At 36.2% G+C, this 27,113-nt stretch overlaps 1 protein-coding gene across 1 annotated transcript; it reads right to left on the reverse strand.

Annotated features, from left to right (window-relative positions):
- Positions 1 to 5,211: 5,211 nt before the first annotated feature.
- Positions 5,212 to 26,716, reverse strand: si:ch211-57n23.4 (immunoglobulin superfamily DCC subclass member 3). Its single transcript, XM_053492531.1, has 14 exons — positions 26,485 to 26,716; positions 19,124 to 19,435; positions 17,912 to 18,056; positions 17,691 to 17,821; positions 17,291 to 17,428; positions 16,933 to 17,091; positions 11,723 to 11,888; positions 11,072 to 11,322; positions 10,642 to 10,806; positions 10,057 to 10,245; positions 8,793 to 8,909; positions 8,542 to 8,668; positions 8,323 to 8,455; positions 5,212 to 8,048 (listed from the first exon to the last, which is right to left on the reverse strand). Exons 1-14 carry the CDS (start codon positions 26,525 to 26,527, stop codon positions 7,959 to 7,961), a joined length of 2,166 nt encoding a protein of 721 aa, XP_053348506.1. The 5' UTR covers positions 26,528 to 26,716; the 3' UTR covers positions 5,212 to 7,958.
- Positions 26,717 to 27,113: the final 397 nt, after the last annotated feature.

Raw genomic sequence — 27,113 nt, forward strand, 5'->3', positions numbered from 1 at the left:
AAAATTTAAAAAAAATGTCAAGATGTTATTGACATTTTGACATTTAATATGTAATATGTAATATGTCTGGTACATTATACCAACGTACCAGAACAGTAATATTTATATAGTAATCTGTGCAGTGCCATTTTTTCTTAAAAAGTTAATACACAATACTTTTAGTAACTGTCAGGGTACTTATTGGGTACCACAGTGGTTACCAATGTTCAGCATGTATCTAATTTGCTACTGCTTCTACTAGTAGTACTAACATGTTACAGTATGGACCAACATACCATATTAGATACCTGCCACTTTAGTAGCACCCAGAAAGTACATACCTTAGTACCTACCCTGGAAGTCTATAAAGTCTCATAATGCCTACTATGGCAATGTCTGAAGAACCATAATAAACTATATTATATAGTAAACTATAGTGTATACCACAGTAAAATTTCTTTTGGGTGGAATTTTTAATTTCTAGGCATGCTTAAAGGGGCATGTAAAAGAAAGCCAGTTGTTCTCATAATAATGGCAATTAAATTTGGTCTTACATCTCCATGTATTTTAACAGTACATATTGCCTTTCCCATAACAAAGCAGAGGTGAGACATCTGGGTGGCAGGGGAAGAGGAAGACCATGGAGGGCAACGTTTCCATGGCAACAACATAAGGATGTGTTGCATGCATTGTGTGTGTGTGTGTGTTTGTGTGTGTGTGTGTGAGAGAGAGAGAGAGAGAGAGAGAGACACACAGTATTCAAATGGCATTCTTAGCATTGATTAAACAATCTAAATGAGTTTGCATGGCACTCTGAGTTTGCATGATGTTCTTTTTTCACCGAAAATGAGGAGGACGGAGACAGAGAAAAATATTAATAAAAATACAAGATAATAATACAAGGTGCAATGAAATGGAAAAAAAGCAAGAAACAAACTAAAAATGAAAGACAAAAAGAAACAGAGAAAGCTGTTATAACGATTATGTAAAAGCAAAAGATATAAATGAAGGGGAGAAATATGGCTGTTAATTGGGGTAATAAATGTTGGACATGATGAAAGACACTAGTAAAAGGATGATGACATTAGGAAGAAGATGATGAGTGTAAGGAAATAAAAGTAAGAAAAAAATAAAAGTAATTGATTTAAATAGATATTTTTTGAAGATGGCAAATTAATAAAATATATAATGATCACATAAATAAATTAGATTATTGTAAGTATCAGTCATTGCTGGGAAAAGAGTTTGTAGAAATAGTTAAAAGGTTGAAAGCTAAAATAATCTAAACAGCTTTAATGTAATCAGTGATATTACATACATGTCTGTCTGTCTTTCTATACAGCAAAACACTCTGTTTAACTTATTACTATAAAGAAATCACATTCTGTAAGGTTGAGTATCGTACGCCTTGTTTACATTAAGTTGTACTTCTTTCATCGTTAGCCAAATACACTCCCTGTTCGGTAATCGGAGAGAGAATCACAGATGAGAAATCTAAAAAGTAGATCGGATAAAGATGAAGGTTTGTCTTGAAACGACTCCAGCGCGTTTAAATTCACTTACACCACTTCATCGCTGTTGTTTCAGCGTAGTAAAATGGCGCAGATTAAACTTCAGGCAGATATCTAAGTACTGCGAAAGTTTAAATAAATTCTGTCCAGCAGTCGTAGTTTGACGTATCCCCACTACGCTATCAAAACTAAATTAAAGTCCAGCCAGGTTTGCATGATGTTGTGACAAAATCTGGCATCTGGACAGACATACAGATATACAGACATACAGATATACTGCTATACACTACAGAGACTGCTTTTAGGTCCTCCAATGTATGAACTGCTTCCAAGATGAGGCAAAATGACAGAATATGGATAAATATTTGAATAAATAGCTTAAACACACATTTAATAATTACTCATTATGTTTTAATTATTATTTATTATGGGTCCTTAAGAACTAGTAGTTGAGTATAGATGTAAAAACAGTTAGTCCAATATAAAAAAAAATTACTATGAATTAGGTAAAAGGTGTCTTTTCCATAATATTGATGTAATTTTAATAGGCCATAGTCAGTGATAAGCCAGTGTTAAAGAAGAAACACATTCATGAGTGGGTCACTGAACATACAGTATGCTGATTATCATCATGTGTTATGTTGTGAGACTGCTCTGTTGATTTCTACGGGTTTATAGACTGTCTTTGTTTGTCGCAGGGACTCTGCCATGCCTCCACCTCATGCCTGTTTTCTATAATGATACTCCAGTGTATATACCTCTCCCACTAAGTATGCTGAGTCATTGCAAAATTCTTAAATGCTGAGATGCAGAGACTTTCCTGTTCCAACTCTTGATGTTGTTGCCGTATGCAAAAAATATTAGTTTGCTACTGTACAAACCAAAGTGGTTGACAAAACAAAAAAAGTAACAAGAGACAAAATTTGGCCAGATTACAAAATGTCAAGGGTAGTAAAATTCAGTGCCATTGTTTGGTTTACTCATCCTAGAGCCCAATGAAGAACATTGCTCATGTGAATGTCTTGACAATCTTAAACAAGCAGGATGAGAGAGCCACTTTGAAATGTCATGCTGAGTATGATGAAGAAAAACTGAACCAAGTCATCTCCCAAGCAAGGCAGTACATCAGACAAATTACATTCAGAACAGGATGCTTACCAATATGTGTATTGCCTTTGCTTCTGTAGCTTGTCTGTATCTCAGCTTTAGCATTCCCTTGAGTAAAATATACACTATATGGTCTAGAAATGTACAAAGTCACACCAAGCTGTGCACTCAAATTATTGCTACAAAATTGGAAGCGATTACTTGTAGGATATCTCAGAATGTTGTAGCATTATAATTGTCTTTTACTGTAGCAAACCTAAGTGGGAATGGTGGCACAGTGGTTATTACCTTGGGTTTGTGTGCATGGAGTTTGCATGTTCTCCCAGTGCCTGGTGGATTTCATCCTAAAACATGTACTGTAGATGAGGCTAATTGTTTTTTCCAATCCCAATGTGCCCTGCAATTGACTGGCACATGACCTCAAACCCAGTAACCACCTTATAAATCGGAAAACAGCCTACACCCTTGGCCTCCTTACTCACCATTGGTGCCTGACCACATTAATCTAGCTGAATTAGCACAAATTCCCCATAGGCACACTTTACTGCAGTGCCACCATGTTTAATTGTTGATGGATTTGCTGTTGAACCCTTTCTTCATGAATTTGACAGGAAAAACCTTCCCGTCAATAATTTAGAAACATTAAGGCTGGGGAGGTCGGAAGGATTGTGTGTGTGTGTGTGTGAGTGTGTGTGTGTGTGTGTGTGTTTGTGGTCAGGTGGATTAATTAGCAGCCACCAGCATGGATTCATCTTCACCAGGTTATTTACAATATTTATTGCCATTAAATCATTATCTGCACCAAATCATTCAACAAGGTTAAAGCAATTATATAGCCTTCGGCTTGTGGCAATCAGCAGTACTCTAGAAACCTATCTTTTGTAGGACCAGGTAACAGCTTTTAGCTTCAGCAGCCCTGAGTTTAAAATGTCCTGCAGAATTGGTTACCAACAGCAGTCATTTTCTGTGTTCTTTTTTTTAGTGTAATGCAGTTGGGCTTCTATCACAGAACAAAGTGGGGTGTTATTAAGTGTTTACCATAATTCAACCCAGTATCACTTTAGAGAAAAGTTTTAAAAAGAAAAAAGAATGGAAGTGAAAAACAAAAATGTGATTGTGTTTTATATATATATATATATATATATATATATATATATTACTGAAAAATGAAATTGTTTAATGGCCTTGCCCAAGGGCCCAACAATTGCAACCTGGGGGATCTGGAGCTCCACGTACTGACCTTCCAATTAGCAACTCAGTGCCTTACCCTCTGAACTACTTTATAATAAGGTAGCCTAATAACTAGTCTCATTAAGTATATTTGCATTAATTTACACAAAAAGAAGAAAAAGTCATTTTTTATAAGATATTTTTATTTGGTATTATGCACTGAGAAATTAGAGCACATAAGGAAAACCAGAAAGTAGAGACAGTGCTACCATAATCACCAAAATTACCATATTTAAGAAAACCAAGCAGATTATGTATAGAAATTTTGAATTCTTATTATATGAGATATTTTACATATATTTCAGAATGCATCTAAATAGTAGCATTTCTTGAAGCATTTGTTTGAGTATTATGAGTATTAGGCCATTCTTTTAAGAAAAAATCACCCTATAATTATAAGGCCTACACATAATGCAAATAATGCAATAAAGTGAAGAAGACTCCTTAGCTAAAATCCCTTCTTTATAGAGCTAAACCCAAGCTGTGTCACCCTGTTCAAAATGTTAAAAGCTAGATACAGTAGTGCTAGCAAACTCTGAATATATAAGTGAACATTTTCACTGAATTAAAATATGCAATTCTAAATCATTTAAAAGATCTAAAAGTGATGTGAAATGGAATAATCTACAACCACAACTTAAAACTGCTTCATTTGGAATAGGCCAAAAAATAAAATAATAATAATAAATTAATCAGACTGTAAACATAAAACATGAAACCTTGCATCTGCTTGGCTCCTAAGTATGTGACCTAATTTGTTTTCTCATTATACAGCACTAGTCTCTCTCTCTCTACCTTTCTTTTTGGTCAGAGACATCTTAGTCTCAATACATTTAAAGCTTTGGGGTTTAGTTTCAAAGGACATAAAAGAAAAAGAAAGCAATCGTTAAACTACAAATTTTCTCTTATTTTGGTTCTAGCCCGCTAGCGTCTACGTTTTTTTTTTTGTCATTTTTATAACCAGTGGGTCAAAAGCTGAAATAGTTGTATTACTTAAATGTAATTTCTGCATTTTGTTTGGTAAACACAAAAAGTTTAGAGTTTGAATAATAAATTAACCCATTTTAACTAATTCTAATGCTTTTGAAATGTTTTTTTCTTTTTCTTTGAACCACTGTTTTTCCCACATTTCTAGCAATCATTTTTACATGCTCTTTCCATTGCAATAAAAATACAAATCAAACAAAAATAAGAAATAAAAAAGCACAGTACAAATAACAACATTAATAATTATTAGAATTTTCAAAATAAAAAAAAGGTTTATGATTCATTTTTCCTTGAGCTACAGGAAGTGTTGCTTTTTGTGGAAAATGGTCATAAAGAAAGCAAGTTCTACAAAAAGAACCAACAAACACTGTACATTAAAAAAAAAAAAAAATCTATCAGTCTACCACTGGAGAAATCTTGCTCTACAGACAAAATTTAAACAATCTCCATTGTTAGACAAATTTTGGTATCATGTTTGCTTCTTCAGAAACATGGGAAGGAGTAAAGCGGAGTGTTTAAGCTGCAGTAATCATGAATAAACCTTGTAACAGTCATCATGGTTGTGTAGGTAAACCTTCAGCACAGTAAGGCACCTTTAGGAGAGCAGATGGTCCTCTTTCAACCAGTGAAAGGGTAGGTCAGATCAAAAACATATCTAACCCTATGAAATGGACTACTAAGTGTTAGCCAATATGTAAAGCTTTGCAAAAAATATCAGTCATTTTCTAGATAGTTTATGATAAAAAAGTCAAGTTCTTTGGTTCCATTTATATTGTACAGTAGAGTAAAAACATAGAATTCCCCTTCAATATTGGAATTACTGGCTCAAGGTTTACCCAACTGTTATCCAATCACAGAGAACACATTTGTACATACACGCCACATGCATGCATGATTCTGTGCTTTGGTTAAGTTTGTGTTATAAAAGATAAAGACTATGAATGTTAAAATAAGTACAAGTTATTTGGTTACGTACGTTAGTCTACATATTTGGCGATTTCACTTCTATCATAAAATGAAGACACAACATTTTCCCCGATATCAACATAGAAAAATCTCCTTGAAAATATATCCCATTTTCATTTTGGTTATTCTTTAAAATGTATATTAAAAATGGTGACAGTTCCGTGTCAGTCAAGGAAGTCTGAATGAGGATGTCACTGACGACTGACAGACTGTCAAGCAAGGCGTATTCACACATCCTCATAAAGGCAAAAGTAATGGTATGAAGCTTTTGGTTTGCTTCAATTAAAGCACTTTCATGATGACTTACTTTCATAACAGGAACACAATGGTGTACGTGTATCTCTCAAACAAGGTTGGATGAACAAAACAAAACAAAAGCCATTTTCATTTTTACATCTTTGGGTATAATATCATAAAGCATGTTTTTTCATATTGAAAGCTTTTTTGGAATCTGGTGTCGTGCCCACTTGTCCTAAGAGGAGACCATATGAAGGTCCTGCATCCTCTTATGGCTCAAAACCATGTCAGTCGTTACCTCGCCACCTCTGCAATCCCATGGCTACCGATTTGGCATCTAAAAAGTCGACCTTCTGGCTCGGTTTGGATAACAATCTATTAAGTGTCAGGTCAGCTTTGGTGCACATCCTGTAGTCTCCAGGCAGCATGTTTCAGAAGAATGGGGTTTAGATGAAATGAGCTTTTGGTTTTGTAGCTTTAAGAAGTGCTACTCCACAGGAAGATCAAAACATCATTTCCCAATAGGCGAAAGGTAATGAGCAAGGTCTTTACTTTCCATGAAGCACTCTTCAGCTGAAACATCTTATGTTGAGTTGAAGCACTTTGGAATGAGAATCCTGTCTGCGTTTACTTTATCTCTTTGTCTTTTTCTTTGGAGGTTAGTACAGAGAGACAGGAGTCCTTCATTCAAGTTTTGAATTTAAATCAGGCAATTCAATGTGACTTTATAAACACTGTGCAGCAGCATGAAGGCAAAAGAAAATGCATGAACGTGTTTGGTCTTCTGTTCCACCACGGATATACTTTGTGCTCATTTAAAATGTGGTGAGACAATCAGTCGCTTTGGTCCACTAAGGCTAAGTTTGGGTTAAAGGCAGCAGCAATGTAGAGTCAAACCAGGGTCACACTCTTCATGGCAGTAACCAGGTGGGCACTGGAGGGTGCTGGAGCAGGCACTGGCATGGGCACTGGCATTGGCACACAGAAAATGAAATGGAGGCAGCCCATAGATCAAACTTCTTAAGAGTCAGAATGCTGACTGGATCACAGTTTTCAAATTCAAAATGGGTCCTAGGTCAGCATTCTTACTCCAAGAAATATGATGAGCCCAGATTTTTTTTTTTTTTGGCTGAGGCAGGCTTGCTCAAACAGCAGCAGGCTAACAAGAGCAACAATGGCTCAGACATTCTGAGGTAGCTATCTTTGGAGGTATTCAGCTTTTTGGTGGGTTAATATTGGAAATAGGAAAAGGGAAAGGTATAGCAAAGGGACAGCCTTTATGGTTCCTCCAACTCAGTCTGCCTCAAGGCAGGTATGGTGTATAGCAGGCAATTCTTATATAATCACAGGCAATATATTATTATTATTCTTGGTATTACTGAATTAAGATCAAAATAGTAGGAATACTAAAAGATATAGCTAGTCATAATGTGGCTAGCCTATATGGCACGCTCTATAGAGACAACATTTTTATGAGGCATCAGTTTGTATAGTGCAAGATAAAAATATCTTATTACCAGAGGACACCATTGCTAAAATAAATTTTGGTTTAAGCAGAAAGTCCTCCGGTATTAAAACATAGTTTGTGTTTGGTTTGCTTCAGTGTCGCACCAACTTTGTAATGTCATGTACACAATTTGAGAAGGCTATCACTATGTTATTCTGTTCTCTACGAACTATGAACACAAAAATACAAGCATTAAAGCTTTATTCCATAAAAGATGAATTAGCAATGTCTTGTATTAATTGAGACTAAATATTCAGGACTATTGTAATTTTGAGGCCCATGGCAGGACCAGTTAAGCCCTTATTCATTATAGCAGCAGTCTTTTTCTTTTTGTAACAAATGCGACATGTAAATTTGAAAGGGATTATTGGGGGCTCTGGTTGGCAGGCTGGATAGAGGAACCACAGGGAGGCTGAGTGAGTTTTGAGCCAGTGCTAGCCAGTGCCCGCATCTGTGCCAGGCAAAGCAGATGAGTGCTGCTCTATAAGAACTTGGCACTGCGTAGGAAAAGCTTGGCTTTGACCCTGGAACAAAGAGCAGAAAGAGAAGTCAGTGGGATTCAGCCACCTCATTATTGCCTCATCAGCAGTCCCTTAATCTTGCAACCTTTTATCTTGTTTCTCTGCAATTCTCTAAAGCTGCAATATACCACAATGTCACATCACTTCACTAAATCTTGATGAACTCAAGTACAAAATGCTGAGAGCTTTTTGTAAGCAAAGGGGTTATCTATCCTGCTAATCTGATACAAATATAACATTTAAACCAGTAGATCAAACCTTAATAAATAAGTCTTACCTGAGGCACAAGTTCGATGGCATGGCTATGTGGTGACCCGTTTTTAGAAATGCCATTGTTGTGTGCGTGATGTCCTCCATCATCACCTTTGGGGACAGACCATTTGTCCTGAGTCCACTTTCTGCAGAGGAAACTAAAGACACCCAGGGTTTAACTTCTTCCACTTATAAACGTAAAATATCTATTATATATATATAGTTTTTAATTAAGAAATCTTACCTGCGGCGGTATCCAAACATCAGGAACAGCACACAGAAGATGATGCAGGCCATGCCAATGTGGATTCCAATAACCATTCCTGCTAGTGAGCCCTCAGTTTCCCTACAGTTGCACCTGCTCTCCTCTCCTGCACAAAACAAAACCACAAATCGGTTTGCATTATCACATTATCCCCAAATAAGTATTCAAAAATGTATATATTTGGTCATATCAAAAAACCAAAAACATGCGTTCATGCGTTGAACCCTTACCTAAACTGGCTTTAGCAGTGGTTCCATCCTCTGCCAGTGACACCAATCGCTTGGAGCAATCGCTCTCTCCGTTGCCATTGTAGGCCACCAGTTTGATTTCGTACACGGCGCCAGGATCTAGCATGCCACCATAAAAACATTAATCACACAGGCCTCCACAAAGATGCCAAAACTCTCAAAGACATATTTACTGTGAATGTGAGGCACACAAACATCTATTGATTGGAATTGTATTTATGCAAAAGGTTTTCTTGTTTCACTCAATCATTATTTTACATTCTGAAATGGTCTGCCTTCTTTTATAGGCTTCATTTAATGCTGATATCCACATTCTTTCATTTGTCTTGACTTCTTGATTTGTCTTTTTTTTTTCTTTCTAAAAATGCACCTGGAATATATAATGCTTAGTGGCATTCTTATCAGGGTTTGTTTTTGCTACTTGTAATTTAAAATAACGACAAGTACAGATTGCTTTAATTTAAAGGCATAATAGACAAATGGACCAGTGATGGCTGGTCTGGATTTTAGACGTGAGAATATAAACTACTGTTTTAAATATCAAATTAATGCATTATATCATGTCTCATAGTTGGCATGATAAGAATGATATGACAAAGTATTTCATACACACACACTTAAAGGCAGGTAAGTTAGTATAATTTTATGAAATATGTTTGTTTTACAAATAAAAGTTTATTTAGTATAAGCAGATCTACAGTAGTTGCCTAGTATTTGTGTATCAGTATGGTTCGGTAAGAACCCCATGAACTACTCTTACTTTTTTACGGTTGACCTACTGTATGCATGGAATTGCCCTTATAAATGAGTATTTATGGCATTTGCCAGACACCCTTATCATGAGTACCACCACAAGACTTGACTTCAGTATTATTCACTATCATCATGGAAGTGTCACCCCTTTGATCCTTATACTGTTTATGCTTAAATAAATATTGCAATTACTTGCTTGGAATTTGATGAATGTAAATGTGGGAGTGTATGTCTAAAAGGCTGCAATCACTATGCAATTCCTGCACTGTCACATTACAAACAAAATGACATATGTAGCTTAAAACTCTATTAACGGTGTAATTAAAATTGAAGCTCAATAACAATAAACCTCAATAATTATACAATGACATTTTTACTTATTTACAGAAACGTTCTGCTGCACAGACATTTGGTTTAAAATAATCATCAAAAATTAAATCAACCGTGCACACACAAGTAAATCCATATTTTCCATATGTCTTTTTAAACTTACCGAGGTGTGCAAGGGTGTGGACATTAGTGTCGCATGACATCTGAACTGGGCCCTGAAAATCTCCGTGAGGGACTCGGCGAAAGGATAGTCTGAAACCCTCAACTTTACCCGGCTTGTTCGGCAACTCCCAAAGGACTTGCACAGATGTGGCATTCATCACTTTAGTGAAGAATGCAGGTGGAGTAGGAACTAAAAAACAAAGAGCAATAATAAAGCACATGTTCAAAATATCATCTATTTTAGAAGTGCTCTTCTCCAGTTCTGCTAAAATATTATGCTGGGGGAAAAAATCTTTGGGGCATCCATGTGGGACCATTCAACAGCAGAAAGTGAGTCACAAATGCAAAAAGCTCTGAGCAGAATTGACGCATTTTTAGACCAGCTGCTCAAACATTTGCACATTTATATATGGATTCATTAATGACTTGTGCAGATTTATACAATCATTAATTAAAAAGAAAAAAATCAAAGAAAATTACACATGTTTAAAGAGGAATGAAGTGAGGCTACAGTCTATGCAAATAAGCAAAATGTTATCAAACAAGGTTTAAGGGCTTTTGGCATACATAGCAAACAGGTACATACCGCCCCCTAGTGTAGTAGCAACCACAGTGCTAGATTTCTGGCTCGCACCCACAGGAGAGTAGGCCTTCAGGTAGACGGAATAGGTGGTGGCAGGCTCCAGGTTGGTGAGATCATGCTGGAAGGTTGTCTTGCTCACGGCCTCCTGAAGTTCTTTATTGTCTGGTTCTGTAATCAATAAATCATCAAAAATACATGCATGGGCATTTTTATGGACTATGAACAAAATCATGTACACGACTAAAATAAAGAGTAAAAACTATATTTCTTACTTCAGATTTTAACATAACAACACACAAGTCTGAAAATGACTTTTGCTGGCTAAAATCAAAGATAATTTCCTAAGGTTAATGATGTGTGACATTTAAAATGGATTTTAATCTTTCGACAAATGAAGCAGTAAACTCACTGACAATATAACAAAATTGCTTACCGCCCGTTTTGCGGATGTGCAGCACATATCCGATGATGCTGTCAGTCACCTCTATCGAAGGCTGAGTCCATGACAGCTGCAGAGTGTTCTTGGACAGAGGTGTCGCCTTCAGGCCCTGAGGAGACTCAGGCAGCTCTGTGGCCAGAGACACAGCCAGTCGAGCACTTGCCTGATTTGTGCCAGCACTGTTCTCAGCTATGCACTGGTAGATGGCTTCATCGTCAGACGTGATACGAGTCACTGCCAGGGTACTGGAGGATATGTTATGAGATAAGCAGGAAGGAAAGGGTATATGTATGTAAATATTTTTAAAGTTCTAATTTATTTATTCTTTTATTACTTTAAAAGGGAAATGACACCTTAAACTTCAACTTTTAGTCAATTTATGACCAATAATAATAACGATGACACATACTATTAAAGAAATTAATATCAGCTCACATCCTGGTATGAACTTGGTAACCAATGCATTAGCATCTACATGAAACAAGTAGAGACTGACATCTTGAGGTGACACACAGGAATTATTTTTAGCAAATAAATTGACATATCTAGAATAGTTTCTAATCTTAGGTTTATCTAATCATGAAAACATTTAAAAAATATATAAATTCTATAAAATATAAAAATTAACAGCAAGTCAATGTTCACCTGTTGTTGTTGGTGAGTTTGACATTGTCTCCAGGTGTGAGGATCTTGCCATTCTTTAGCCAGATGAGATGAGGTTCAGGAACTCCTTGAGCCACACATGTGAAAACTGCACTGCCCCCTATTGGTTTAGACACAGACTGTGGCCACTGGATAAATTCAGGAGGAGCTGAGCAGGCAAGCATGTGGCATAAAGATGAAAAAAATTTTTTAAACATGAATTAGAGAAAAGGGGCAATATACAGGGAACAATAATAGTTTGATGAAAGAAAAGATGACTGTAATTGCATTGTATAACTTCAATGTCTGGATATGTGTTAAACTACATTAGCCAAGTTCTTCGAAACTACATCATTATGCCTATGAAAATGTACATGAACAAATAAACAAAAATTTTAATAAATAAAAAGAAAACACTAGGACGTAAATATGACTGAGTAAATAAGCAGCAGGCATTAGTTTGTTGCTCTTGTGTTTTGCTTTCACCCTGAGTGCTTTAACAAGGACTTTGACAATGACATCATACAGTATATGCAGAATTCACAATTTCTTTTTTCCCAGATGGAAAGTCATTTTTAAATATTTGATCTTGAACTTAAATCATCTTAATCTGCTCCGTCTCCCGGAGTGACGTTCGCGGATCGCCCGTCTGCACAGCGGGGCAGATGTGGGCTCACCGTTCCGCATGACGCCCCTTCAACAGCCTTACAATAGACGTGCATATACAGAGCTCTACGCACCCCTGAAACTTGCATCTTATTAACCTCTTGACACTAGCTTAGGCTAAACCCCCACCAGGCCTCCAACCCCCTACAGAAGGTCCATGACTTTCCAACCCTGGGAAGAGGTTTTGTGGGTGTCCATGGAGGTGTGAAAGGTCATGGGTCAAAGAGAAGCCTATTTCAATAGAGGACCATTTATCAGTTCTTTCAGTAAAGCCTGTTTCATAAGACTATAGATGAAAATATAGATCATCCGGATGCACAAACACCCTAAAGGCAAAAAGTATAATTGTGCATCCGAGTTGATTGATTGCATCCACAAAATTGTGAGAAAATTTGTGATTAAATATATCTTTGATCACTTTAAACTTTCCCACAATTAAAACTAATAGTGTAGCAAGGCAACTCAATAATTCTGTGCAATAACTCTTAAATTAAACAACTTTGTCACATTTTGAACTAGGTGATTATAAGAGACATGGATCTCTCGCTTGACTCAACTCAGACAGAACCATGAAACAGGGTTATTTAAATTCACCAAATTACGTTTGTTCTATTCATATTAATACTTAGACCAGTATTATAAGATGTTTTCAAGCTGTGAAATGACTCTTGATTTCAGGTGTTATATACTGTAATTTCTTTTGTAATTTGTAATCCATTCTGGACCTGCATTTGAGTTACATCAGAAAGCAAATCCTGTGTATAAACAAACAAACACGCAAACAAAAGTCTTTAACCCTGTTAAAGAGCCCTTTGGGGAAAGTTTCCCGATCTTAGGCCTTATCAGCTGTATCTTTAGAGCTAAGACCAAACTGACAGCTTCACTTGCCTTTCACATCAACCAATCTTTAGATGAGTATTGATCAGCTTTTTGTGTGTGAGGACTCAGTGATGACCTTCAAACCATCCCTATATAATTTTTTATGGCTTTCAGATTGATTTGATAAATAAGTATATCATTTTCTAAGACCCCACACAAACAACAATGCATTAAAAAGAATAAGGTTTTGAAATAGAGTCATGGTATGGTATGGAAAAAAGTTACAACTGAAGAAATCACTGTATATTTTTACTGTTGTATCTTTTTTTGCATTGTATAGTCATAAGCCTCAAGCATTATCTCAAGCATTCACATATAAAAATAATATTTTTAGAGAAAACCTATTGATCTGGCTGCTGTGGAATCTGCATTATAAAGCCAGTTAATGACTTTACTCCAGTATTTTATATGAAAATTCACCCCCAAAATATAAAAGAGCTAAAAATCAAAGGAATTGTCACACAAAGCCACAGGCCTCCCGGCACCTTGAACTTCGTCTTCCTCTGCTGATTCCCAGCTGTGACAATAACGACCAACCCCACTGCTACGGTGGTGGTAAACTTGGGGGCAGGGGCATGGGATGATGGTCACCCCTTCTCATTTGGGAGTCATAAATTCTGCTGGACTCCACCCCTCATCGGCTGTCTGTCAGGCCAGGCTCCACCCCATCCCTGCCTCTCTATAACCGCTACTGGGTCAGTGTCAAAGGTGAGGACGGATAGGTTAGAGGTTAGAGGTAATGGCTCTTCACACTAAACACACAAACACACGTTTCTGGTGTGACTCACCCTACAGACTATTCTTCATTATACATTTCCATGTGGGCATATGTTTGGACCAGGACTTTTGTCCAGACCAAAAAGGGTCAAGTACACAGAAAAGTGTAAGAGCGTGAGAGACAAATCTTTAAAAGAATAGATATTAATGCCTTGAATTAATGTCTAATTCTCAATCATCTATGTCTTGGAGCTAGAAATCAAACAAAACTTGGCTTGAAACATGTAATGTAATAAAACACATCTTAAACAGGAAGAGTGGATGTGAATGTGCCTAGTGTGCATTTAACATTAACAGATAATTACTATAATTTATTCCAGTACTGCTAGAAATATATATCATCATACATGTACATAAAAGACCAGGCAACATCATATATTCTGAACTACCTTTATAAGTAGTAAATCTACTGGAAATGCAAATGATATGTTTTATTTTGGTTGAAACCAGTAAAACTCATTGTTCTGCTCTTACCAAAAATCAAATCAATAAATTAATGAATATATTAAAGATTAATCCCCATGGCTACAATGCCAAACCCTCTGTATAAGGCAGATAGTGATTGATCACATTAAGAATGGACGCTGGGTTATAGATTGAAAAATAAAACACAGCTGGTGCAAAGATTTAGTACTAAGACTAATTCTATTAGAAATAAACGAATATATATTTTAAGCACAATGAATTTATCTTTACAAACAGAGTCACACTTTCATTAGTAAGCAGGAAGAGTTTGGATTATAGCTTCTTTGTTTATTAGCACAGATCCTTTTTACAATATTTTAGTCTTACTGGACATTATTATTCCTATTCCATCCAATTTGAAAGGCAATTTATACTCTTGGTCAGTTTTATAAAATGCTGTGCTGGAGCATCCAGGACCGCAAATTCAATATTTAACGACTAATCGAATGCAGTGAGGTTTTTAATTTCAGGAAGAAAAAAAGTGTTGGTTTACAATTACATCTCACTTTTAACAAAATTGAATACAATATACAATTTATGACCATTTACGGCTTATGTTGTGCGTCCGGTTACCCTGCAGACATACAATTAGTGAGGGTAATGTCATAGAGAAATATGAGCAGGCTAAGTATATAGACAGTGGCAGGATGATTGATGAGCCATATCAGCTCGAGGCATGGAGAGTGAGGCTACTTATGGCAGGCTTTATTACCCACACTGCACCCCTGCACCCAAAAGTCCAGCTAAACAGTAGCTTCAGTGCTTAATTCCCCAAAGTGCTAGGCAGGGTATCACAGTTTACATTAAAAAGTAGGAAGACACCATTTCCTTCTCAGTGGGACTAATGATTGTTGACAAAGACTGAATATTGGCTTCTCACGCTCTCCTAGCCAATCAGCTTTCAGAATAGAAAGCACTAAACATGAGTCAGGTTTCATGACTCATAAATATTTAGATATTCAGGTGTCCATACTCTTGTTACATTTACATGAACAAATACAAATATGTCACAGCTATGCTTCACTGATACTAAACTATTCTAAGAACTCTGAGTTCACAGAAAAATCACTGTCTGGCTTTCTAGGATTTAAACGTGTAACTACAGTAAAACCAGCCTTACACTGCTTAATCAACAAGCAGTGAGTTCAATCAACAACAATAAACGTCTTTAGATCCTAATGTCCTCATATGTGGACATGACATTTTCTCCCAACTACATCTGTATAAATAAAATAAAGGTTTTGGCTGTACATTGGCAGAACTTGCTCTTTCATCAACATTTTGATATCTTTATAGTACATACTGTTATATATTGAAGTACCAGAAACCAACCTCAAAAACTCTTCCGTCTGTATGTCAGTCTCTTTGTCTCCCAAGACTGACAAAACTAGCTGGACAAAATTTAATGAAAGCAATTTAATTTGGTTGTGAAGTTATGAGCAGTTACAGTATGTGCCAACGTACTGCGCATGCGTAAAACTTTGTCAAACTTAAATTGACCACTGCATAGGATTTAATTAAACTTAGGTAGTTCTTAGATATTTGCCTGAAGTTCAACCTGCACCATAAGTGAAATCTAAATTTTGAATAAAAGCGATGTTATGAACAGTTATGTAGCGGACTTAATGGTCTACTTTAAAATAATCTACTAATAAGCTACTTATTCAATGTAAACACACACCTGAACTAATAGATATTAATTTAAAAAATCGAAACTTAATATTTTACTGGGATTAGTTTATGTTGTTAAACTGGTATGAATGCATTTTAATGGGCTGATGTCATTTTAAGACAAAACTTCATCTTTGCCCGATCTACTTTTTTCAATTTCGATCTGTGATTCACTCTCCGATTACCGGAAGAGGAGTGTATTCAGCTGACGATGAAAGAAGAACAATTTAACGCAAACATGGCAAAAGATACTCAACCTTACAGAGAGTTCTGCCGTATAGAAACCTACGTGGGCTTCAACCTGAAATAATACTATCACTGATTACATTACAACTATTTCTAAAAATTATTTTCCCATCAACAATGTGTACTAAAGTGACTAAAGCTGCCCTTATATTCTTGTATGCTCCTCTTATAAGGACTGTTAGGTATAAATCTTCCTGTTTGAAGAAATTCATTAAGGTAATAATTATCAAGTGGTCATAAAGAGAAACAGGAAGGAGAAAATTCAATGTATACAACAGTAGAGTCCAGACCTTAAGAGGTAATTTATATATCTTCAGTGAGTGCTTTATCTTAGTAGGGATCATAGTGTATCCTTAACACAATTCGTTCAACACTTGAACCAAGGCATTCCCGACAAAGGACAAATTTAAGTAGCCAGGGCACCTCCCAGTATGGGGGAAAAAAAACACCTAGAGGTATCATGGACATGGAGACAGGATGTGGTAGCTGTTTGGGTCTAACAATCTTACCTTGAACTACAAGCCTGCCAAGTGCTGTTCGTCTCATCCTTGTACCAGGACGGTTGGCAGCACACACATATACTCCAGAGTGCTGCAGGGACACGTCAGAGATCATCAGGTTACCCGTGCCCAGGACCTGGATTCCTTCCACACCTATGGATCTGCCATCTAAAGATCACCCAGATGGAAACACACAGAAACGTAGTAAAATTATAGAATCGTACAGCTGAAATCTAGTATGTCCCTCTAAATTAAGAGCAATACTATTTAAAAAACATCAATGTCCAAAGTGAAATGCTCTGAGGTGTTTGAGGTACGATGCAATATAACGGTAGTGTTGTTTTATAAGATCACTAAAGGTTCTAACCCTGTCTGCTCCAAGACACAATCGGTCTGGGGTTTCCTGTAGCGATACATTCCAAAATGGCTGTCTGATGGACAGTGATGGTGAGGTTCTGGGGTCCAGACAGGATCACTGGTTCCTTGTAGATGCGTGGAGCTCCACCTGACAGAAAAATGGAGCATTCACAGCAAATAAAATCAACTATGACATGAAAAGGACAATAGAAAAATCACAACATTTCAAACAATTACTGTATCTGCTGTGTGATTTATTTATGATCAGCTTCACATTTTCAATTGTCATCCATTTTTTCAAGATAGATGTCTATGATTATTATTTTATAAAATGTCATAATATCAAAATTCATGGGGTACATATTTATTATTGTATTTTTTCTGACAAGATTTCTGCTCTTTTTAAATACCAGTGACGTTGAGCAGGGCTTCGTGACTGTAGCGAATGTTAGCAATGTTGGTGGCAACACAGCGAAAAACTCCAGCGTCTGACTTCTTCACCCCAGTAATCTGCAGGATGCCCATAGGGAGAAGTGTGTACCTAGACAGACAGAGAAATAAGGAAAAAGTGAGGGAAAATAGGTCAAAGAACATATGATATTTGGTCCAAGTATATGAATCTCCATATTACCTTTCATTTGATGTGCTGATGGCCATACGATCTTTCTCCCAGGTGATGCTGGCTTCAGGAATACTGTTTACTTGGCACTGAAAACGTGCCACTCCTCCCTCATCCACGCTCATGGACTCTGGATGAGTGTGAAACTTAGGAAGAGCTGTTTGGGACAGATAGACATGTGAGTGTCACTGGTAGAAGAAGACTATTAAGTTTTTATATTTATAATAGTCACAAATGAAGAAATCAAGGTTTTACTATTAATTTAACTCTGTATGTTTCCTTTCACTTTGTCATTCTATAATCAACCAAACTTTTTATCTTTCATGTAGAGTGAAACATTTGCATATTTGCTTAATTATTAAAAGGGGATTTGAAAAATTGGAACATTCTTCTTAGGATAAAAAGCAACATAAAAACATTATTATACAGTAGTTGTGTTATAGTTGTTACAACATGTTATATTGCAAATATTAGAATGTATATGCAGTATAACACAATTTCTTGGTTACACAAGACACAAGATGAAACAGTCTACATGACACATTTCCTCCTGCCCTTTATGACACATTTGCATAATTGGGTGATGGATCTTCCATTTTATGAGATGAAATGACAAGGGACGCTGAGGAAGTTATATTTAAGGGTGATCTTTTGCCTAAATACTGATACTAATATAAGAATATTAACCAGTTACTGACATTTTTATTATTGCACTTAAATAAAGCATCTTTTGGTAAACCTGAATCAAATTTATAAAGCTTCAGGAATTGCTACTTAGATAACTGCCTAGCTTACATTTGTGAGGTTTGGGTCTTTTGTGAAGTCTGACAATCACTATGGCAAATGCTACTTCAACAGGTCCTGAGCTGCAGAACAAAACATATTCTACTGAATGAACTAAAGCAGCTCTTGGAACCACAGGTCCAGAAGCCCTAGTTACTTTCGGTAGAAGATTCTATGCTCCTAAAGTGTATAACAATTTCATAGTCACACTATCACACAAAGTCACACACAAAGAATTTCATTGACATTAAGGTAGTAACATTAAGATGAGAACTATTGTACCTTTAAAGCTTTAAAATGTACTTCACTTGGACACTTTTAGATAAAGGGAAAAAATGTTTACACATTAAAGTACAACCCTAAGCAAGCAGGGTAAGGTACAGTTTGGCACCTTTGTTTCTGTGAGTGTATGTGAATGGCATACTTAGCTGTCCCACTTACATGCCAGCTGAACACGGGCCTTACGACTGACCAGCATGCCGTAGCGGTTCTGGGCAGCACAGTGGTATTCTCCAGCATCTGTAGAATCTCCATCTCTTTTCTTCTGGAAGCTTTGAATCAGCAGGGTGCCATTGGACATAACTGTGGTTCGTGTGCCAACTCCTGTAGGGACCGGTCTCCCGTTCTTAAGCCATGTCACAGTGATGGGTTCCTCACCCTCCACCCGGCAGTGTAGCATAAGTGGTCTCTCTCTTACAGCAATCACATCGCTGGGCTGGAGCAGAAAAGCCAGCTCTAAGCCATGACATACACCTGATAAAGAGAGAAAAAAAGAGATGGTTAGATCTTGACAATGGTATTATAGGGTTCTAGAGCTCATTCGTGTTGATGTCAGGTACTGTAGGACTTTGTAATATACTAAGGTTACAAAATGAATGCAATTATATAGTATAAACTCTAATGTGATCAGGTGATAGGTGTGATAAGAAAATGTAGTGCAATGAGAAAAGGTGATATATGTAACTATGTGAATAAAATAATCTACCAAACATTGAGACAATAACTTTCTCTGAGCTGGTTAATTCTCAGCTCTATTTAAAACGATGAAACGATTGCCAAGTTGAAATCAATGAAAGTGAACTCTTACTTGGCCGAAAAAGTTCTTTCTGATTCTGACATAATTCATTTTTACCACAGAAAACAGACCATAGAAAAGTATTATTATTATCATTTTTTTTTTATAAATCTTACTTTACTTGCTACAATGCCAAATGAACATAGTATGATTCTACACCAAAACCATACTGCCTTGCCAGATTGAGGTGTTATATTCATATACATCCCCTTAAGCTCTGTATCATCTTAGCCAACTAAGCCTGGCTACAACAATTAGGCCAAATGCCATGTGGCCACTGAACCAAAAAAATCTGGACAAAGACAAAAACAGGCCCGAAGAGTAGCGAGGGTTACGAGGTCAAGTTAAAGCAGCCACTTTTGAGTAAGCTCACCCTAATGACAATAGCAGTGACTACTCCCTTTTTCCAACTCCCTAAAAAAGCTACAATCAACCATCAGGAGTATCAGTGCTTCACTCAGATTGGGCCATCTGCCCCCTACTTATGCAGACCCCCCTCTCCTCCATACCCCCACCACAGACCCCATTTTCCTTTCAATCTGACTTGGAGGTGACTTTCCCATGCCACTTGCTAACCCAAGTGTCAACCTTTCTGCTATGGCTCTTTCCTTCATTTGCTTTTCTTTTCACAGGGTCGTCCCCAGACTCCTGTCCACACGTATGCCCCGAAATGACCCAGGGAGATAGCCATTGCTTTAGTACCAGCTGTTGTTGAGGTCTGCTCTTGAACTTGCACTAAAAAAATGTGAAGTAGGGATCTAAGGCTTCTGGACACAAGGAACCCCCCAACCTGGTATGCACATTATGCACATCACAGCTCCAACAACTGGTCCTCGTAAACAAGCACCTGCTTTAACACATGGGTTGAATCATTATTATAGTAACAGCAAAAAAAACTGACCAACAACAAAATAGTCACATAGATCTATTCTTTATTTATCTATTCAGTAGGTCTGCACTTTGCTGATGTTACGTTATGACAATAAATGGGGTAAATGGTGCATGTGCTGAACCATGCAAAAATGTATATGAGCCCTTTATAATAATATATAGTAATAATAACAATAATGATAGTTTCAGTTTCAGGTTTTATTGTCATATGCACAGTTAAGAAACATGTTCTTCCCTGCTGTTTTTGTAATTGTGTAACACAGAGTTTAATTATTTTTTTTCCCCACAATATTATTTTATTTCTGGCATATGCTATCAAATGCTTATAATACTTATTTACCCTTACCATTGACACAGAATCTACCTTCTTTGCTACAGTCACATTTTTATTACCATTCTTATTCTCTCTGTAATGATGTGTCACAGTCAGCAGATGCAGAAAGCCTTGCTCAGCTGTACAGCGCTGCCTCCCGACCCCCGTCCCAAGCCCACCTGCCTACTGCTGGATAATATAATTCAGCAGTGCCTTGTGGGGAAGGGAGGTTATGTCATAAGCAGTGAGTCCATATAAACAAACCACACTTTCCTCAGCTTCTTAAATGTAAGCACTGCAGTACTTGTACGCATCAGCCTAGTACTCCTCCAAAGGTACTTTTAATAATAAATACTTATTTTCTAATATATATATATATATATATATATATATATATATATATATATATATATATATATATATATATATATATATATATACTACAATCCAGGTTTTTTGTACATCCCTTATTTGTTTATATTAAAAGTTTTTTGGTATCATGTATTAAAGTGATATTTTGAGTTTTCTTCAGATACAACTGATAGTCAATCTATATAAATAAGTCAATACTTCTAAGGAGAAATTTCTTTTTAAAGGCAGTAAAAGAATAGTAAATATGAGATGCTAGTGTTATTGTTAGTGATGTCCAGCCCAGTAGGAGTCCTCCACCCATCACCACCCATCCCCACCCATCCCCACCCCTCAGATCTTACCCCCATCCCCTAAAGGGTCATGAGAGAGTTGACTATGGGTGAATGGAAGAAGTGGGGGCTTGTTACGAACAGTCAGTGTCCAGACCCCACAGCCATCTCCTCTCTTATTTAGTTCATTGTCTCCACTTGAGATTGGCCCTGACCTTCAGTACTATTTTGATGGCAAGACCTTGCACTAAGTTGTCCACACCCACTTAAGGTCTTTGTCAAGGGAGATGGGACACGAATCAGAGCAAACCTAAGCAAACCCTTTTATTTATATATTTTTTCCTTTAAAAAAAAAAAAAAAAAAAGTGAAATCGGCCTGAGTATACATAAAAACGTTTTTACTATGTTAAGTAAAAGTTTTACTATGTTTAGTAAATGTTTTACTATGTTTAGTAAAAGTTTTACTATGTTTAACAAAGTTTAATTAGTTTACTTATTTTAACTACTTTAAAAAGTCATAGCAGTGCAAATATTAACTGTAAAAAATAAATATGTGATGTGCTGCAAGATCCTTAATTAGAGTGATGATTAGAAAATATTTAGTTCTCTAGATTTTTTAAAAATAAAATAAAGACAATTCTAATATTTCCTAATGTAGTAACCACTTAAAAGTAAACATGGTTCAATTACGCATATTCCATTTGCTGAATTATAGAGTATTTAAATTTTTTTGTATTTAACACTTAAAACCATAGAAGATAGTATGTTCAATAAAGTTTATATGAAGTACAATAAAGGTTATATTATGCTATGTTTTAGAACCTCTCGGCCTGGGTATGCAAAGTGCATGCTGATATTAGGAGTGTTATAACTTCTATATGGTCCTCTACCATAAGATTTGGTTTTTCAGACTTGGCCCCTACTTACAACAAAATGTGTTATAAGCCTTTAAACAAAATTCTTAATGCATATGCACGTTCACAAATTCCTTTTCCTCCCCTTCTTCATCCATTATGTCAATGACTGCAGCAGGAACTGCAACACAAACAATGGCTGAATACAAACCTTGAATACATTCAAGGTTTGTATTAGTGGAATTGTAAAGGAGCTGGGAGAAAAAGGAAACTTGCTGGGCTCAGTGCAACGAAGTGGCCTCAAACTCCTTCTTTTGTCCTAATAATGGGAGTTAAACTATCCTGAGCTATGACTGCCACAAGCTCTTTATCAGTGCGCTGCATTAGCACCCCTCTGTGAGCTAGCAGGGAGGCCAGACATATCTTTTGTTTAAGAGCTAATTGTTATTAGCCGGCATATGCCAAGTTCAAAGTGATGTAAACACCCACAATTTCCGACTGAATCCAGAAAACACATGTTGGGTTTGCCTCTGTATTATTGCTTCCTATTGTCTCAAAACAAAATGAGTGTCTCCATTTCATTAACCCTACTTTTTCCATTGAAACTGTTAAAACAAAAATATATAAAATGAAGATGAAGATGAGTATATTATTGATTATGCCAATTGATCTGAAGTATGTGTCAGCGGTATACGCTAAAATGCCTTTGTTGATTGGATTGGACTTTATGTCTGACACTTTCTTTGCAAATGGTTTGTCAAGCCTCAACCCTTTAGATTGAATCAATAAGCAATATTCTGTAATTGGGGCGAGGACAACACATGGGTTTGGTGGCCAATCTGTAATTATAGGGGGGAGGGCCAACAGAAGGGACCTACAATTCCATTAAGCCACAATCTTATTTAATCTAAAGAGTAGACAAAAATGTTGCTTTACAGTAAAATGCTTGATTTGCCCCCAAATTATGCTATAAATTCACTTACTTTATGCTAGACATCAGAAAGAAATTGCTTCCTGTGAGTGTAGGCCTCATGATCAATCGTCAAGATAAATCCGTATCTAATTTCTCAGTGTGCACTTTTAGGGTTGTGTATTTTTTTTTATTTTTTATAAAAAATAGTTTAAAAAAGAGAAAAAGTTAAGCTAAAAAAAAAGTTAGGCAAAATAAAATAAATAAATAAAATTTTACTTAATCAGCTTGATTTACACATTAGAAGCATCAGGATGACAAAGCCGCATCATCACTAGTTATTGAGTTAATTACATACAAAACATACATATAACAATACATTTAACTAACATTATAATTTCAGTGTAATTTTTTACTTCTTAACTAAATTGAACCAGTTCTTGAATGTAGAAAAAATATACATTTTTATAACCTCAGGTCCATTTTTTGTTAAATTATGTGCACCATTCGACTCGGAGTTCACGTACATGTCTCAAACCATGCAAATTACAATCATGGGGTCCAAAGTTATAAAATAATCACAATGGATGCAAATAAGATCACTATATAAGATTCAACTCTTAAAAAGAGGGCAACCTATGTCTAGGCCCATGGGTTACACATCCCATAAAACTCCCTATAGGAAAGTGTATTAGGAAGGGATTAGATGTACAGATTCATGCTGTGATGTGACCAACACCTCAGGCTCATAATTGTACCTTCAGCAGGACAGAGCCCTGCAGGATTACCTTAAATCCACCACCGATAGAGACGTCACCCACCCACCTCTACACCAGACCAGCTGTGGTCTAATTCACTCAAATTGTAGCATGGTGGATTAGCTAAAAGGGGGTCTTGTCTGAATTACTGGGATCTTGTATGTTTTCTGAAGTTCGAGGTGCACCCAGCGAGAGAGAAGGGGAGGCTGAACACAATCACAGGCAGCTGTGAAGGGGTTACCCTAACACTCACAGATGCACACATGCATGTGCACAAATGCTTTAATAAAGGTTTCAATCTCAGTCAGGCTCCCCAAAAGGCCTGGCCAGTGTTATGGAGATGAGGGTGTGGGGGTCAGCAGGTCAGAGGGGGTGGAGAAAACTGGCCATTATTGTCCCTTTTTTTTGGACCTTTCTTTAGACTTCTCCACTGACCAGACAGACCAGGGGGGGATCCTAGAGGTTAATGTCACCCAAGGTCATCATAAGCCTTTTTCTCTAAAACCACACTTCTCCCTCCTCCCTCCTGGGACTTACCCGCTCCTTCTGTTCCACTGCTTCAGTGCACAGTTTATTTATAGCTCTTGGCTAAGTATACACACGATCAGATTTAGAGAAATAAACATGAACCTTAAAATAAACTTCCTAATCCAGTGTCTAGTTTAATATAATGCTGCCAGTAATATTTGCTTTTCCAAGAAAGTTCCCTTAAACATTACCGTTGGCGGATCATAAACGCATGTTCATTTCAAAAGAAATTGAGCTGTCTTTTAAAAGAATTTTAAATACCATTTGGAGATTATTATAGCTGCAACTTGATCTTTAAAGAAGTAAAATTCTGAGTGGTGTAGGTTACCTGTAAAATTAGCTTTTACAAAACACGGCCTAAAAAACAAAGGTTCCCATTGTAGGTCATAAAAGGTACAACATAATTCTTGAATGCCAACTTTCTAAGATCATGTCCAGATAAATAAAAGTTGCACTTACTTTTAAAAGGAATAAACTTAGCAGTAAAATGTGGTTTACAAAAAGCCTACCTAAGATTTTTCTTGGTGGGTAAGAGCTGAATAAAAGTTAATTTCCAAACCCTTCAAAGTATTTCTTTTTTAAACAATGCCTCTCTTCAAGTTCAACAAAAAAAAGTGAGTTTCACAAAATATAAAGAAAACTTAAGAAAAATCAAGTCTAACTATTTAAATTCTGTATCACAGTATATTTATACCCCACCAACACTGAAAAATGCATTTTATTTTTGCAGTTAAATCCACTATGATGCAAATTTGTCCCTACATGTCTTTAATTATATATGCATATATCATCATTTATTATTTGGTATTTATTACAATGTTTCCATTAAGAAAAATAAAAAGTAGGCAGGATATTAGCCTGGTCAAACTTTAGACACCAGAAACTTTTAGAAACTTTTGGCATTTTTAACACTATGTACACATTGCCTGGAACATTTTTGTCATAATGTAAAAAAAAACAAAAAAAACATTTAAAATAATATTTAAAAAGAAATACCCTTATTAACCACTACAGCACAATAACTGACAACATACATTATTACTGAATACTACTATTGGATACTTATTGGCTAATACTAATATATTGACATAATATAATGTTAATTTATTCATTATTAATCTAATAATATTGAAACAGTTGAAAAAATGTAATAATACTAATATTAATAGTAATAATAATATTAATTATAATAATCAACTATTATTATTATTATTATTATTGTTATTATTATTGCTATTATGCCTACACAAGTAAGAACTCATTATTATTATTATTATTATTATTATTATACTATTAGCAAAATGTAATAATAATAATAATAATAATAATAATAATAGCTTCAAATAAACTTAAAACTAATTCAGGTCTGAGGTTTATACTTATTTCCAATAAATAAATAAATAAATAAATAACACTAATATTGGAACAATTTAAAATAATTAATATAATAATATTGAAAAAATAATAGTGAACTTATATATTAATACGCTTATATTGGAACACTACTATGCCTTAAAGAAAATTCAGACTATTTATACTTCTAATTAAATAATAATAATAATAATAATAATAATAATAATAAGTTTAAGCAAGGTAACAAAGTAAGTTTTAGGAAGACAATAAAAGTTTCTAAATAAATTTCTTTCAAAAGTGTGATAATTTTTATAATCAAACTTTTCTGCACATATGGTGTAGGCAGGGTAAGGCATAGCATTATCATCATCATTATTATTATTAGACTAAAAAGCTATAGCAGCATAGATAGATATGTAAAAACACTAGTGTGTAACCAGCATAACTACTGCAGAAGTAAATAAAGTCGAGATACTTACAAATAAATGTCAGCAAAAATGTCAGCAAAATCCGTGGCTTCATATTCACATAAATCCACCGAGAACAGGAATAAACTTCTTTGGACTTGTAAAGGGTAAAAAAAAAACTTAATTGTTCACACGTTTTCTACGTTCAGTTAATTATTCTTTACGTATTTATTTGTTGTTTTGTTCATTAGAAGAACATTTCTACTCTGTGGTGCCGCGGGTGCCGGGCGGAGGGGCTGCTGCTGCTCAGGTCCAGAGCCACCGTCAATATACTCCTCAGTGCGCGTGTCCTGCCCTCCTGCTGTCACTCACACAGCAGTGAGCGCGCACTCTGACCGCACGCGCTGCGGACAGCCAATCACAACCAGCACCGCCATCTGGGGCGGGGCTTTAATCCTTACACACAGATGTTCATTAAAGCAGAGCTCCAGTGTTTTATGTACACAGTCGCTGTCCACTTTATTAGAAACACCCAGAACCGTCTGATACACCTTAATACCGTCATTAAATTAGACAGTAACTTGCATCTCTTGGGTTTACACAGAGGCGGCCTCACACCTGGGGCAGGGTAGATTTCCGCCACCGGTCTGTGGTGGTGTGGAGTTAGCATGTTCTCCCCGTGCTTGGCGGGTTTCATCAGG

Source organism: Clarias gariepinus, chromosome 3, assembly GCF_024256425.1.
Source record: "Clarias gariepinus isolate MV-2021 ecotype Netherlands chromosome 3, CGAR_prim_01v2, whole genome shotgun sequence".
Classification (NCBI taxonomy): Eukaryota; Metazoa; Chordata; class Actinopteri; order Siluriformes; family Clariidae; genus Clarias; species Clarias gariepinus.